The sequence below is a fragment of the Monodon monoceros genome, unplaced genomic scaffold (genome assembly GCF_005190385.1).
Source record: "Monodon monoceros isolate NGI ecotype Baffin Bay Population unplaced genomic scaffold, NGI_Narwhal_1 Super_Scaffold_16, whole genome shotgun sequence".
NCBI classification, from domain to species: Eukaryota; Metazoa; Chordata; class Mammalia; order Artiodactyla; family Monodontidae; genus Monodon; species Monodon monoceros.
The window spans coordinates 26,874,845-26,890,129 of NW_021703772.1; the positions used below are offsets into that span (position 1 = coordinate 26,874,845).

The following is a 15,285-nucleotide window of genomic DNA, read 5'->3' on the forward strand; positions in this document are numbered from 1 at the left end:
TCTGGGTATCACAACACACATTTTCTTAGCTATTAATTCTCAGCTACATAAAAAGTTTGTTTTAATCTTTTCTTTGTAATTTGGGAGTACTTGCCAAGTTTGCATACTTTGAAAATGTGGATGATCATGAGATGGATAGGTTATTTTTATTTTGTTTCACCCAGACTGTATATCTTGTTCAAACTTGAGTCACATTCTTATTTTCCACTGCAATTAAAATTACCCTTACAGAATCAAATAGCGTTGTAATCTTTTTTTTTTAAGCTATATTTGGTTGTCAGTTCCTGCCTTTCAAAATGCTCTAACATGTCCAAACCAAATTTAACTCTCAAGTATAAACTTCTAGGCTTAAGTGCTTGAATAACTTTTTGTATGTCTATATTCTTCTGGAGAGAAAATATGGTCCATGGTGTGTGTACTTGTGGGTGGGTACAGGGAGGGAAGAACTACAATGAAGTTTCTGTACTTCTAAGAGCAACACTCTTAAAGAAGAGAATTCTTCCATGAAATATTATTGCAGTTTATTAATTTCCAAAAGATAAAATTTTTTCTCAGCATAGTGATTCTAATAGGCTTATACTTCTTGCCGTGAATCTTTATAAGAAACCAGTTAGCACAGGTTAAAGAAAAATCCTAGAAGAAATTTTCTAAAGGTCTGCAAAATTTTTATTGGTTTCCACCTATTCATCAGGTTATACTATTATCCTGGTCTCTTCCTCATTTAGCCCTCAGACCAACTTGCCCATTTTGCCTAAAACAAGTGCTCTTTCAAAAGCCAATCCCCAGAAAGTTTATCAAAATGTGGGGTTGGGAGGAGGAACAGGGTTTATTACTTTCCGTTAGGCATGCTTGCTTACTGATATTCTTTAAGCTTTGGAGTCAGGTTTTCCTTAGGATTACTCTGGGTGTCTTTTAGGTCCTGAGCGCTCAGGTATGTGCTAAATGTAACTTACATTGTTAATGTCTTACTGCTTCTTTAGGATTTTAAGAGTCTGCAGCACAAAGAAGTTTCATGCCAAAAATAAGAAAGCCTGGAAGCCAAATATAAGAAATCCATATCCTTTATAAACCCACCTCTTAGTAAATGCCCAAAGTTCCTCTCCTCCAAAGAGAACTTGGTGACATGATGGAATTCAAGAGATATGATTTGCAGTGTATGGCAAAGGTGGACGTGCTACGGCTGTTGGAACGCCTCTGCATTTACAGAATTATTTAGAATCCAAAGTGAGTGCCTCATTTTCTGGTTTCTTAATGACCACAAATGAATCCAGGTGACTGACGCCCAGAACTAAAACACACCAGTTACAGGAGTAACAGATCAACAACAGATGATCTAAAACAGTCATCAGTGTTCTCCCACGAGCGACTAATTCAACTGTAGATAAAACCTATAGTTTTGGCTCTGAACCACCCTCAGATAGCAAGAACTTTGGGTTTATTCCTATCAACACTGGACCCAGAGCAGATTGGATTGGTTTAGACAACTCCAGATCAGTCATTTGAACCCTTAAGCCTGCCAGAGAGGGCCAAGTCCTTGGGAGAATTTATAAAAATCAACTCAAACTCCTGCCTTCTCTCACCAACCCCAGACTAGCATTTTACTCAGCAAGAATAGAATTTGGCCTAATTAGAAAAGGCCCGGGACAAAGTCAGCCCAATGGAAGTCTGATTTAATACTTTCTACTCTCAACAGGACATTGAAATCGTCTTCCTAACTAGGTTCTCCTGTCTTGTATGTAATATTCAGCATTAAACAAATGAATGCTTTGAAACCAGTGGTCACAGTGCTAGGCTTGGTTCAGAGCTCTTCCAACACTGTGAACAATGAAGGGAAACCTCCCTAAGGACTGCTGCGTTCTTCCTCATCCCCAAAGCTCTCGGTAATGGAATTAAGCCTGCACTCTGCAGCACTTCCACATTTACCACCAATAAGAGACTGACCTGTCCAGGCAGGGGCTCGCAAACACAAATGAATGTCATGAATTACGGGGCCAGTTAAAAAAAAGATACACCAGATGATGGAATAAATTTCCCATTTTCAACTGTGGAAGAAAATGTGAAATCTGAACAAGATGCAAAGAAAACAAAGGACAACCTTTCACAGGAACGGCCTCTCAACATTTCCTCGTCTTTGTGATAAAGCAATAAACACGGGTGCAACTCACTCTATAATGCAAACCTGAAAGGGAATATTTTATCTTGAGATGGAACAAAGGCACTCTTAGCAAGAACAAGAAGCATTACCCCTAATGAGGATTAGTTGAGAGGTGTGAATCAACAGCACAAAATTAGGAATGTTTGCCGTGGTTTAACTGAGTGTTAAAGGTGCAGTCCCCCTTTCTGAAGCTTTAAACCAATAGCTAAGCCATTACATTGTTTGCATCGTAAGACTTCTCTCACCAAGAAATGTTTGTGTCTGATATTTCATGGCAAATTTGGTGGTCATCTTCGTGGTGGGATAGACATTCTTTATGTAAGTGTTGTTTGAACAAGCTACTATAATAGCCTGTCATGCTGCATGCACCAAAGAGAGGGAATTATATAAATCGTACTGACATTGGTATTCTTATTATAGCATCACTGTTTTCTTATCATCCACGGTATTAGCTGAAAGACCTGTCTGGACTGAGGCTTCCTAATGATGGGGAGTTGTATGAAAAGGCTTCTGAAAAAAATGTTTCTTAAGGAGTATCAGCAGGGGAGAAAATGACTAGGTGGGATAAATTTAACATTTTGCATATCAAACTCCTGAGACAGTCCATGGGATAAGCCCCTAGGAGAACTCCAGGAAGTTTTTTGTTTTTTTTTTTTTTTTAAGTTAACTTTTTAGGCCATCTCTGATTGAGCTCTGAAGCTGAAAATAAAGGAGGCTACACCTTTGACTTCCAGGCTCGTGTGTTTATGAGCAACAAAGGGCAAGGAATGGAAATCGATGCCAAGACGGGCAGAGAGGAGACAGAGAGACAGAGGAGACAGGGAACAGCTCGTTTCCCAGCACAGACACCAATACACAGGTAGCGTTGACACTGTACCTAGAGAGGCTGCCCTCGGCGGCCAGGCCCTGGGAGTCATCGAGGACATTAGGTTCACTGCAGGAGGGGTAGGGAGATGAAGCATTTAGGGAAAGAAAATGCAAACAAATAAAAGAAAAAGAAAAAAAGCATGCACTTTTCTGCTTCCAAGGACCAAAGATAAATAAATAAATTTAACAGAACAAGGAAGGAAAAGGAGACAGTCAACCATTTCACCTTGTGCTGGGTTTGTCAAGACCTAGGACTCAAGGCAACGGGGAGGAGGGGCTTTGGGTGGATACGACTCTCAGAGGAGTGAGTGATCTATTTATTGGTCAAGAGTTGGGACTTAAAACGAGCTCCGAATGGACACGGGAGCTCTGGAACGCACTGAGGAATGAATCTGTAGAAGACAAAACTACCATTCCCTTGGTAACCATCTGGCTGGGTGGTTATGATTTTTCACCTGTCATATGTACAGATGTTTCATTGATTAGGATCCTGCTTCTTTCTTGTGTCTTATGACATGATCACACAGAAACCACTTACCATGAACTGCCACAACCCAACTCTTGGAACTGATGCCATTAAGAAAAGTAAAGAAAGAACCCGACTTCGCCTGCTAATTTTGCAGTGAAAATGCAAGTAAACAAATGGAAGGAAGATAACCCTGGAAAATTCACATGGAACTCGCATTTACGTCCTCACTCCATCCTCTAGTGACTGAATTGTAAATGTCAAAAGAAGAAACCTGTCAGGTTGGTGAAAGAATAATTAGTTTATCGATTTATTTGGATCACACTGATTTGGGAATTTGTGAACAGAAACTGTTATACTTTCTCTCCCTTTCCTTCAGTGCCTAGCACTGAGCTAAGTACTCACGAGGCACTCAATAAATAGTTGTTAAAATGGATGGAATTAAACAATTTAGAAAATTGGAGTGCCCGCCTCTAGAGAATTGTTGTTCACCTAATTGTATACTGTAAAAATAGCAACCATCCCCAGAAAGAGGCATTCCCTAACACACAGAGACATAATTACCTTCCCTAGCCCAGAGGGTTTAACTATATTATTTTTCTGGATTTCTAGTATATCCGTAATAGAACAAATTTTCTCCCCAGAAATGAGATAACTCCTTAATGGATATGTACAAAGGGAATTGATGGCCTAGTTATTTTAGGTAAATAACCAAAAAACTCTTTACTTAAAATTCCCTAATTTAAACTTTTAGACAGACTGCTAGATAGTTTTCGTTTATTCTTGATAGAAGTTTGCACATTTCTAGCAATTAAACATAAATCACCACTTACCAGTATTAACTGCTTGTATGGCTTTACATCTTTTTTTTGGATATTTTATAGTTTGGCTCTGATTTTGTTCATATATTTTATTTATAAGACTTCCTTTTCAAAGAGAAATTACCAAATGGTAGGTAAAGCAATCTCTTACAATGATAGTAATCCTTATATACTAGCAATTTTTGTAATAACTCAATAGTACATAAATAATGCTTTCTTTTTAAGTATGCAATTTACTTATTAATCTTTTATCATTTCCCCCTATTTTTTCAATATTCTCCAAAGTTTGGCTTTATTTCGCAAATTTTATTTCATCTGTACAGTTCAGGAATGATTTGCTAAAGGGTATAGATCTAGGGTAATTATTTCTGCATGTAAACTAATTTTATCTGATCATTAGAATGTGCCCTGATTGTTCTTATTCTCCGTGTATAAGTTATACCACAATGACTCTATAGGTAATAAGAATAAACAACAAACTAGATAAAAAACACATAAGACTGATTCTTTTAAAGAATTCAGTTTCTGAAGTAAAAATACTGCCTCTGAAATAGATAATGTTTTATTTCTTATGTCAGATCATTTCCTATATAACCATATATATGGTAAACTATATATATAAAGTTTTAAATCTATATTCTTAGAGGGCAGAGAACACCAAAGAAAATGTTTTAAAGAGTTTAGCTATGGAAACATAAAACTCTCTAGGTAGAGAAGTTACCTTAAAGACCAACTTTAGCTAACCTCTCATTTCACAGAGGAGAAAACAGTGGGCTCCTGTTAAATGACCTGCCCAACGTCACACATAGTGGCATAGGTCTTCTTCTGCTTGGTTAAGCATCACTACCTCCAACTAAATACTGACGATACACCAGAAGTCTAAACTACCACATATATCAAGCTAGTCCTATACACTTGCCAGGTACTCGTTATTAGCTTAGCTGATGTTATAGCTGAAATACAAGAATGTCATCTGAAAGAAGACCATGAAAGAAGACCATATATCTGTTTATAGAAAAATTTTAAGGAGAAACAATGTTTGGATCAGAAATTGAGATCCCTTCTACTGGCCTGGCTTAGAAAACTCTCCGCAAGTTGTTGCCTGTGCAACCCTCGTTGAAAAGTTGTTTGAATGGTCTACTTAACAACATTGATTGTTTGCTTCTCTTTAGTCCTTTTTTAGAATAACAGGAGTGAGTTTTCAGAATTTCTACCTTTGCCCCCAAAGGCAGAGTATAACATATTCGTGGCTCTTTACCTTTGGCTGGGTAACATGCCCACCTCAGCCTGAGGTGCAGACATGCTGGAGACATGGCTGGAGAACCGCCTCCTTCCAATGGCACTCAGGAGGTAAGCTTCTTGTTCACTTACCACACTGGGCATGCTGACAGAGTCATCTGAAAGGGCCAGAGAAGGGAGTGTTAGGAAACTGTGATGTGGACCAGAAAACCCAGACCAGCTTTGTACTTGGGTTCCATCCTTGGCTTGTATGCAAACTTAGGGCAGTATCTAAAGCTAAATTATCATTCATCCCTTTGTACAGATTCAAAACTAAGACCTTTGGGGCCTTAAGAAACATCTTCACTATTTTTATAAAACCAGAGACTTTAACAGCTGAGCCTCTAGGGTTACTGAACAGTGTCATTTTGAGAATACGAACAGAACTTTGAGTTAAAGTGACTGGTTACTTCATTTGGGTGAGGGAAACAGCTTCAGTAAAACTTCATGAATGTATCTCCATCTTGAAAAAAAAAAATAAAAGACCTTTGGGGGCTTGGTTTTTAATCTGCACAAAGGGATGAAGGATAATTCTTCCCATCTACAAATCTCCCACCCTCAAACAGCCTTCATGAAATATATGTAAACTTCTTGTCCATTTCTACAAGTAGGTTATTTGTAAAAATCAAGGGGCATCTGCAAATTAAAGATTTCAGAAAAGCTGGACTATAAGTTTTAAACATTCCAGAAATAGTTCAGTAAGGGACTTTGTTATTGAACAAATCAAGCATTTTTGAAATTCAAACACTACATTCAGTACATTTCATGATTTTTAGACTGCTGAGGGAAAGACTATTTCAGGTATTTTTTGGAAAAATATTTAAAAACCTATAAAGTTCAGAAACAAGTGCTTATTTTAACCTAAATTTAAAGTTTGAAGCAGTCTTGCTTTCTCCATAGAAGCTGAAATTAATGTATTCAAATCCATATGAAAATTAACTTTAGCACAATAATTTGTGACAAGGAGACCTCATTCTCAGTGAGCAAATATTGTTTGTAACTGAACAGAAAACACATCTTGACTGACATAGAATCTTGGTGAACTTATGCTACCATGTAAGGTTGTCTGACATCATTTATTTAAAATATCCCAAGTGGTCATATTTCTAGTGAAATTTATTTCAAACCAAAGAGGCGAATACGAAAAGTGCTAAAAATTTTAATTTGCTATATAACTGATTTGAAGTTGATTCTTGTTATAGAATGGTATTTCCTTTTTAGATGTGTTCATAGAGAAGAGAATAATCAAATATGTCCTAAAAACATGAAAAAAATGTGGTAGGGTAGATTGAGCTATTTCTACTAAGACCTTTCTGAAATTCCATTGACTTTTTTCTCTCTTATCCAAACTCATATATCACTTAACACTTACTCCTTCAATATTTGTTTGGTGATTAATCATGTGCTGTGTCATTCACTCTTTTTTTTTTTTAAAGACTTTTTTGATGTGGATCATTTTTAAAGTCTTTACTGAATTTGTTACAATATTGCTTCTGTTTTATGTTTTGGTTTTTTTGGCCGTGAGGCATGTGGGATCTTAGCTCCCCGACCAGGGATTGAACCCACATCCCCTGCATTGGAAGGCGAAGTCTTAACCACTGGACCACCAGGGAAGTCCCTCATTTACACTTTTGTTAAGTGTTCTTTATCAAAAATGTCTGTCATCTCCTCTACAAGACTGTATCTAAGATTTTAGAGAGCAGAGAATATATCTTTCTCATACTTTCTTATTCCTCATCTTGTTCCTGCTAGGTCCTAATACAGGTTTGATGATTGAACGGAAAAAATGTTTAATTCAAAGGTGTCAACCCTCTAGCTTTCATACCTCACCTTATAAATTAATACACACCCACATCACAATCACACCACATTGTGTGTTAGCAACCCTGTTGTCATTGGATGGTTGTGATGTTTGAGAGCAGAGATATTAGCAAAAACTTGCATACTTGTAAGTGTATGAGTGTTGGCCTTTGGTCATTGCTCTCTCTGTTTATGTCTTCTCTACTTTTCTTCTCTACTTCCTTCCTACTGGCTTGGTCATCCTCTAATTCATAAGGTTACTTGCAAAATATATTTAGCTTTATTAAAGAGAGGTTGTTATCGTTTGCCATATTTAAAATTTTTCTGGGAGAGACTACTTCAACCATTAAAGAAAAATAGATATTACTTTAAGTTCTGGACTATTACTAGGACTTATATTGAATATTCGAACTGCTGATCCTTATCTCTCTCATTTTCTTTTTTGTCAAGGTCTTTCATGATTTCCCTAATTAGAATCTTAGGGTTATTTCCATGAGCAATGATTTCAAAACAAATAGTCTGTAGGTCTGGTGCAGAACAGTATGACTATCACTTTGTTATTTACTTAACCCTGAAACTAAATCTGGAAATATTACTGATGTGCGCTTTTTAAAAAAATTTTTTTTTAATTAATTAAATTTTAATTTTGGCTGCCCTGGGTCTTTGTTGCTGCGCACCGGCTTTTCTCTAGTTGCGGCGAGCGGGGGCTACTCTTTGTTGTGATTCGCAGGCTTCTCATCGGGTGGCTTCTCTTGTTGCAGAGCACAGGCTCTAGGCGTGTGGGCTTTAGTAGTTGTGGCACTCGGGCTCAGTAGTTGTGGCTCGCGGGCTCTAGAGTGCAGGCTCAGTAGTTGTGGCACACGGGCTTAGTTGCTAGGCGGCATGTGGGATCTTCCAGGACCAGGGCTCGAACCCGTGTCCCCTGCACTGGCAGGCAGATTCTTAACCACTGCACCACCAGGGAAGTCCACTGATGCATGCTTTGACAAAGCAGTTATTTCTTTCCTTCTCCTACACATCCAACTGTAGTAGGGTATTAAAATACTTTCATTCATCTTAATTAAAATTCTAACCTCAACTCTATTTAATTTAGTTCAGAGTGCAGCTTTTTTAAAAAAATTATTTATTTTTGGCTGCATTGGGTCTTCATTGCTGCACACGGGTTTTTCCTGGTTGCGGTGAGCAGGGGCTACTTTTGTTGCAGTGTGCGGGCTTCTCCTTGCAGTGGCTTCTCTTGTTGCGGAGCACAGGCTCTAGGCACACGGGGTTCGGTAGTTGCAGCACGTAGGCTCGGTAGTTGTGGCTCGCGGGCTCTAGAGCACAGGCTCAGTTGTTGTGGCACACGGGCTTAGTTGCTCCACGGCATGTGGGATTTTCCCCGACCTGGGCTCGAACCTGTGTCCCCTGCATTGGCAGGCGGATTCTTAACCACTGTGCCACCAGGGAAGTCCCAGAGTGTGGCTTTTTGTTGTTGTTTGGTACAGAGGGGCTCTGAGTGAAGATCTAGATTTTGTTTTCATAAGGCATTGACAGTACACTTTGCTCTAAATGTTGTATCAGAGTGTCTTTGAAACACAACTGGAAAATAATCGATACAGTGAGAAAAACATTAAATGACAGGGGTATTTATGAAACCTTTCACCTTTTACTTTTTAAAACTATTATGCATATATATGGAAGCGTGTTCTTAACTGGATTTTCCCTCATTTCACCAAATCTTTAGAAGCTCCTGGCTGCCTCAGTTACTGGGGACACTCTTAACTCAAATTGGGTTGTATGCCCTCGAGACAGTCTGCTGCTTTACACTCTAGATAATATAGCTGGCTGGTCTTTTCTGAGTCATAAGCATATGCAGTGCTCACTTTTCCTTGCCCAATCGGGTCATGTAAGTACTGACTGACCTTCTAAGCAAGATGGCCAGGAGAAAGGGGAATAAACGCTCCCCTTCATTACTTAACCACAATTTAAATGAGTTAGTGAAAAGGTTGAATACATAAGCTCAAAGAAAACTTAGGGGTCACTAAAGATTTACTTTTTGTAAGACAGGAATAAAGACACAGACCTACTAGAGAATGGACTTGAGGATATGGGGAGGGGGAAGTGTAAGCTGTGACAAAGCGAGAGAGAGGCATGGACATATATACACTACCAAACGTAAGGTAGATAGCTAGTGGGAAGCAGCCGCATAGCACAGGGAGATCAGCTCGGTGCTTTGTGAACGCCTGGAGGGGTGGGAGGGAGGGAGACGCAAGAGGGAATAGATATGGGGACATATGTATATGTATAACTGATTCACTTTGTTATAAAGCAGAAACTAACACACCATTGTAAAGCAATTATACTCCAATAAAGATGTAAAAAAAAAAAAAAAAAAGATTTACTTTTTGCCTGAACTCCTACCAAATGACCAAGGATATCAAGGAATTTATAGAAAAGCAGGCATTAGAAGTCATGGGATCAGTCACAATTCCATTTTAAATCCTTTTTGTAAAAACGACCAGAGGATCAGAACTGAGAAAGGCCAGGAAGGTAGAAATCCTTCCCAAGCCCTCATGCACATGGCCAAGCTGGGTCACACATGACCTCCCACCTCCCACCACCCCAGATTCTGCAGGGTGACCTACTTTCCTCATCTTCCTCATCAGTTCGACTCAGGGTGTCCTGTGAAGCCTGCTGGGACGGCTCACTGTCCTGCTCCCAGACTGTGCCGGTGCCTGTGTTGGAGCGTGACATGGTGGCCAGGCTCAGGCGGTAAGCAGAGGTGGAGGTACCCACGGTGCTGATGGATGTCTTCCCTTGGTAGGCTAGCGGGGTTGAGAGACCAAAGAAAATCCATGGTGAGGATCTTGAAAGAAAACAAATGCTAGCTTCAAGCTCCTCCCAGACAACTTATATTTTTTTAAGGAAAGGTCATTCAAATAGTATGTCCCAGATAGATGATCTTTAGGACAAAGTAGCAAATGGAACTGAAAATGGTGGGAAGAAAAAAAAAAAAGAGAATTGGCCACTGATGTACTTATAATTGAATAATTTTCTTGGGGGAGCAGAATATCTCTAACAATATAAAATGTTTTGATGTTGCTCCCTCTGTCATTGTTTTTCAGTTTTGTTTTCCAAGGCTGGCAGAATGCAAATTCATTTTTTCACTGAGAAATGTACGTTACCTGACCCAAGCATATAGAAGTAATAAATACATTGTCTGAAAGGAACCTTACAATCAAAATTAGAATACATAATTAAAACTGTGTTCTTATTCCCCTTTTCTGGAGATTACAATTTATACAACACCCCCTTGGTTCTATGTTATATTATTTTATTATAAAGCAGAACATTTGAATGGCCCTGAGTAGATTTCACCAAGATTGTATTTGTCAGTTTTTTGGTCTTTAATACATTGAGAACAACACTAAAAGTTTTAGAAAGGAAAAAGAAGCCACATGGATGATAGTCTTCTACTTATGGGTAATGACTGCCCTCTAATGGCAGGTAATGATTTATTTTCCTTCCTTGGTGACCTGCAATTAATATAATTATAAAAGTAAACAATGCATTCCCAAAGAAAATCTTTTGAATAATGTAAACTAGCCTGCCGGTTTTTATTCAACCCTCTCTCCCTCCAATTTGTGAATTTTATCATCAATCATACAGACCCAGTTTTAAGTCCCCTCACTGGTGTCACTGTCTTTGTGTGTAAGTTATTTAACCTCTATTGAGTCTCAGTTTCTTCATTCTATAAGCAGACTTTCAGTTATGCATCTTGCAGGTATTTGTGTGGATTAAATAACAGCTATGACATAATCTATCATATAACAGACGCTCAATGAATGTGAGTTCCCTCCTCCTTTTCAAAACGGAAATGAAGGTAAGAATTTAAATAGGTTTCCCCCCCCCCAGCTAAATATTCAAGAAAAAGCCGAACTACTGAAATAAAGATTGAAAATAAAATATTCAAAAAAGGAATACAATTAAACTCTTATGATATCCCCCTTGATTTGTTTTGTTGTTGACAAGGATCACAGGGTCAAATCTACCAGTTGTACCGAAATGGCTAATGCATACTTGGCTCCAAAAAGAGCAGTGACCTGGAAAAAGAGGCATTCTTTGTAGGTTGTAAGTTCCATGAGTAAAGCAAATTGAAAATACCCCTTGCATACTTACCTGATCCACTGTGAACTGCCTCTTTCAGAATTTTTAGTTCACTATTGAACTCAGCAATGAGGGAGCTCTTACACAGAGGGCGTGGAATGAAACGCCGTTCCAGCTGGTCAGCAATATGTTGTCGGGCAGAAAGCTCTTCGTGGTTCTCTGCTGGTTGGGCCAGAAGCTGAAAGGAAGGCATAGATTCTCAGGTCCTCAATTTTCTCATCTGTAAAATGAGCTAATTATTGTATCTATTTCATAGCTGGTGGTGAAGCTTAAATAAGGTAACGCATACAAAGTTCTTAGAACAGTGCTTAGGAAGTGCTTAATCAATATGTTGCTTTGAATCACAGTGCCCGTAAATCGAGGCATGAAAAGAATAAAAGAGTAGATGAATACTGAGGGTCTCAGAGGAAAAACATGCTTTAACTATCTCATTTTTCCCATGTTTATTTAAAATCAGATCTCAGTCATGTCCCTGAAGACAAGAGACCATTCTTCAGATCTTTTTATCCGGTCAACCTTTGTTTCTTGAGGGGTTGGTAAATGGGGAGAGGGCAAAGTTTCACTGACGTTAATTAAGCTCTTACTGTGAAGGTACTTCTAACATGAAATTTTATCCTCTGGGATACCTGTTTGGGCTGATTTCTCATCAAGCATGGTATTAACACGTCCTCCTGACTAGCTATATAGCACATGCCCCGAGACTGCTGCTGTCATCCTGCCCCGCTCTGGAAAGCAGCACATTCACGGGGCTTGTCACTTCCTGGAGGAGAAGCACACCTTGCACTGGATGAAAGGGCGCAAGAGCACGAAGATGGGGATGCGGGTCCGCACGATGAAGTCGAGGAAGTCCCACAGGGCCAGGCCGCCGACCTTCCTCAGGGCCATCTCCTTCACCTGGAGGCTCAGCCAGTACCACTGGCTGCCGAGCTGCCTCTCAAAGCAGACGAGAATCACCTTCAGCGCTTCACACCAGGAAAAGACACAAGTGAGCCTGCAGACTTGTGCTTCGGAGGAACCCTGCCCACATCCAGCTGCCCACATCCACAGCCTTTTTACGTATCTAATTTCTAAATGTCTAAACTCTCTCTATGTTTCCAAAGACTTGAGCGTACTCCTGAGTGACAGTGTTCTGACATCAAGACAGAAATTTCTACGGTAAACATGCTTTGATTCTGATTAAAAGAACACATATATCTTTCTTAAGTGCATTTAACTACTATTTTGGAAAATACAAACCAAAGCTCTTCACAGAATTGAAAGGGAAATGTGGTATAAACATGATGTGTGGCTAATAATTCTAAGAGTTTTGTCATAGTGGCTTCATGGTAATACCAGTGTATTACTCACATCTGAAACTAAAACATGGGTGTTTTAAAATATTTTTCTTTTAAGCTCAGAGATAATATATTCTTGCTAATAAAAGCAAAATCAAGACCGTGCAGAAATGCATAAAGTTTAAAAAAGTAGTCCTTCCCCTTCCTACTCCCTTCCTGATTCCATCCTAAACTCTTGCCCAGAGTAACCAGTAAATCCTTCCAGAAAAGAAAACACTATCTTCCCTCCTCCACCTTTCACGATGTCTCTTGCTAAACCGTATTGGATTTCTTTAACAATATCTCTTTTCTTCCAGATTCTGGCAGCCTTGTCACAATCTACATTTTAAAATTTATTTTCAGGAAGCAGATTTCCCAAACAGTGTGTCAGGACAAACCAGAATATTGTAAAAACGTCAGAGATTATGGTGAGGGCTTCCTCTACCACCCGGCTCTCCCCACAGGGTCTCCCATGGGGCAGACAAGGAAACCTGGGCCTTCTTCATCACGTCTTAAGGCCCATCTCAGCATCTAGAAGACACATAGAAATCCAATTCCCTAAAGCCCTCAGGAGTCACCTACACCTTTACCATCTATTTAGGGCACTTCCAGGGGAAAACCAGGTCATATAACACAGAGAGAGATGTAAGATTCTTCCTTCCACATCTACTCACCTCTATTCCTCTCCCTCATCATAACAAACATACGAACAAAAAGCAACACTCCTCTAACCCTACCCTGATCCTGGTGACATTTCTACCTGTTATGTGCCTGTTGGCCTTCTTTGGGCTTCTGCCTTTCTGCTTTCCACCTTCACCAGCAACAGCCCAACACACAACAGGATAGCAAAGGGCTCAGGGATTCTGGTGCTGGATGGATTCGATCTGAAATTTGGCTCTGCTACTTACTGACAGTGTGACTTTAGGTAAGTTATTCAACCTTTCTGGGGCTTAGCCTCTTCCCTCCTAAAGTGAGAATGTGTACTTCTTGGAGTTGTTGTGAGGATTCAAAGTGATGCTAATGTAAAGTATAGAAAACACTCGTTAGTGCACACTAAATGCTCAGAATAAAGGTAAAAATAAATTTAAAATAGAGGTCCAGTAGCCTGGCCAAGTAACGAAAGGATTCACCTTCATTAAAAAAGCAGAAAATAGAAAAAAAAAAAAAACACCCCATCAAAAAATGGGCAGAAGATCTAAATAGACATTTCTCCAAAGAAGACATACAGATGACCAAAAGGTACATGAAAAGATGCTCAACATCGCTAATTAGCGAAATGCAAATCAAAACTACGAGGTGTCACCCCACACCAGTTGGAATGGCTATCATCAGAAAGTCTACAAATAAATGCTGGAGAGGGTGTGGAAAAAAAGGAACCCTCCTACATTGTTGGTGGGAATGTTAGCTGGTACAGCCACTATGGAGAACAGTACAGAGCTTCCTTAAAAAACTAAAAATAGAGCTACCATATGATCCTGCAATCCCACTGCTAGACATACATCTGCAGAAAACCATAATTCGAAAAGATACATGCACCCCAATGTTCATAGCAGCACTATTTACAATAGCCAAGACATAGAAGCAGCCTAAATGTCCATCGACAGATGAATGGGTAAAGATGAGATATATTTATACAATGGATATTACTCAGCCATAAAGAGAATGAAATAATGCCATTTGCTGCAGCATGGATGGACCTAGAGATTATCATACTAAGTGAAGTAAGTCAGAGAAAGACAAGTATCCTATGATATCACTCATATGTGTGGAACCTAAAAAAATGATACAAATAAACTTATATACAAAACAGATAGACCCAAAGACATAGAAAACAAACTTATGGTTACCAGAGGGGAAGGGGGGAGGGATGAATTAGGAGTTTGGGATTAACCTATACAAATTACTATACATAAAATAGATAACAAGGAAGGACCTCCTGTATAGCACAAAGAACTATACTCAATATTTCGTAATAACCTATAAGGGAAAAGAATCTGAAAAAAAAAGTTATGTATGTATGTATGATTGAATAACTTTGCTACACACTTGAAACTAACACAACACTGTAAATCAACTATACTTCAATTTTTAAGAAAAGGCAGAAAGTGGAGAGAACGGAAGATAGTTACCCGTTAAGTGTTTTCTCCTATCCCTGTCTTACATGCTAAGGCCTCTTTTCCCACCATCCTCTGTACAGTCCTAAACCTCATGCAGGGCTCTGTGCCAGAGTCTAGATTTTATCTGAACCCTACAACCTCACGTCTCTGGCAACCATGCCCCACACGGGCAAGTCCTATGCACATGCAGCCTTGTTTCTTTTTTTCCTTTTTCATTCTCATTGTCAATCACATCATTTTCAAATACATTCCTCAGTAATGCAGTCCAAACATCCCCCCGCCACACACACACACACACACACACACACACACACACACACAC

At 39.2% G+C, this 15,285-nt stretch overlaps 1 protein-coding gene across 2 annotated transcripts in view; it reads right to left on the reverse strand.

Moving 5' to 3' along the window:
- The window catches only part of UNC80 (unc-80 homolog, NALCN channel complex subunit), a 241,679-nt gene that overhangs the window by 11,201 nt on the left and 215,193 nt on the right, over window positions 1-15,285 (reverse strand). The window contains exons 56-60 of one of the 2 annotated variants that reach the window (XM_029225346.1): window positions 12,311-12,495; window positions 11,546-11,711; window positions 10,012-10,191; window positions 5,568-5,706; window positions 3,033-3,089 (exon numbers count right to left, since the gene is read on the reverse strand). In XM_029225346.1, coding sequence (XP_029081179.1) covers window positions 3,033-3,089; window positions 5,568-5,706; window positions 10,012-10,191; window positions 11,546-11,711; window positions 12,311-12,495 — 727 coding nt within the window. The remainder of the gene's footprint in view (window positions 1-3,032; window positions 3,090-5,567; window positions 5,707-10,011; window positions 10,192-11,545; window positions 11,712-12,310; window positions 12,496-15,285) is intronic. The other variant, XM_029225347.1, reaches the window with a different exon arrangement.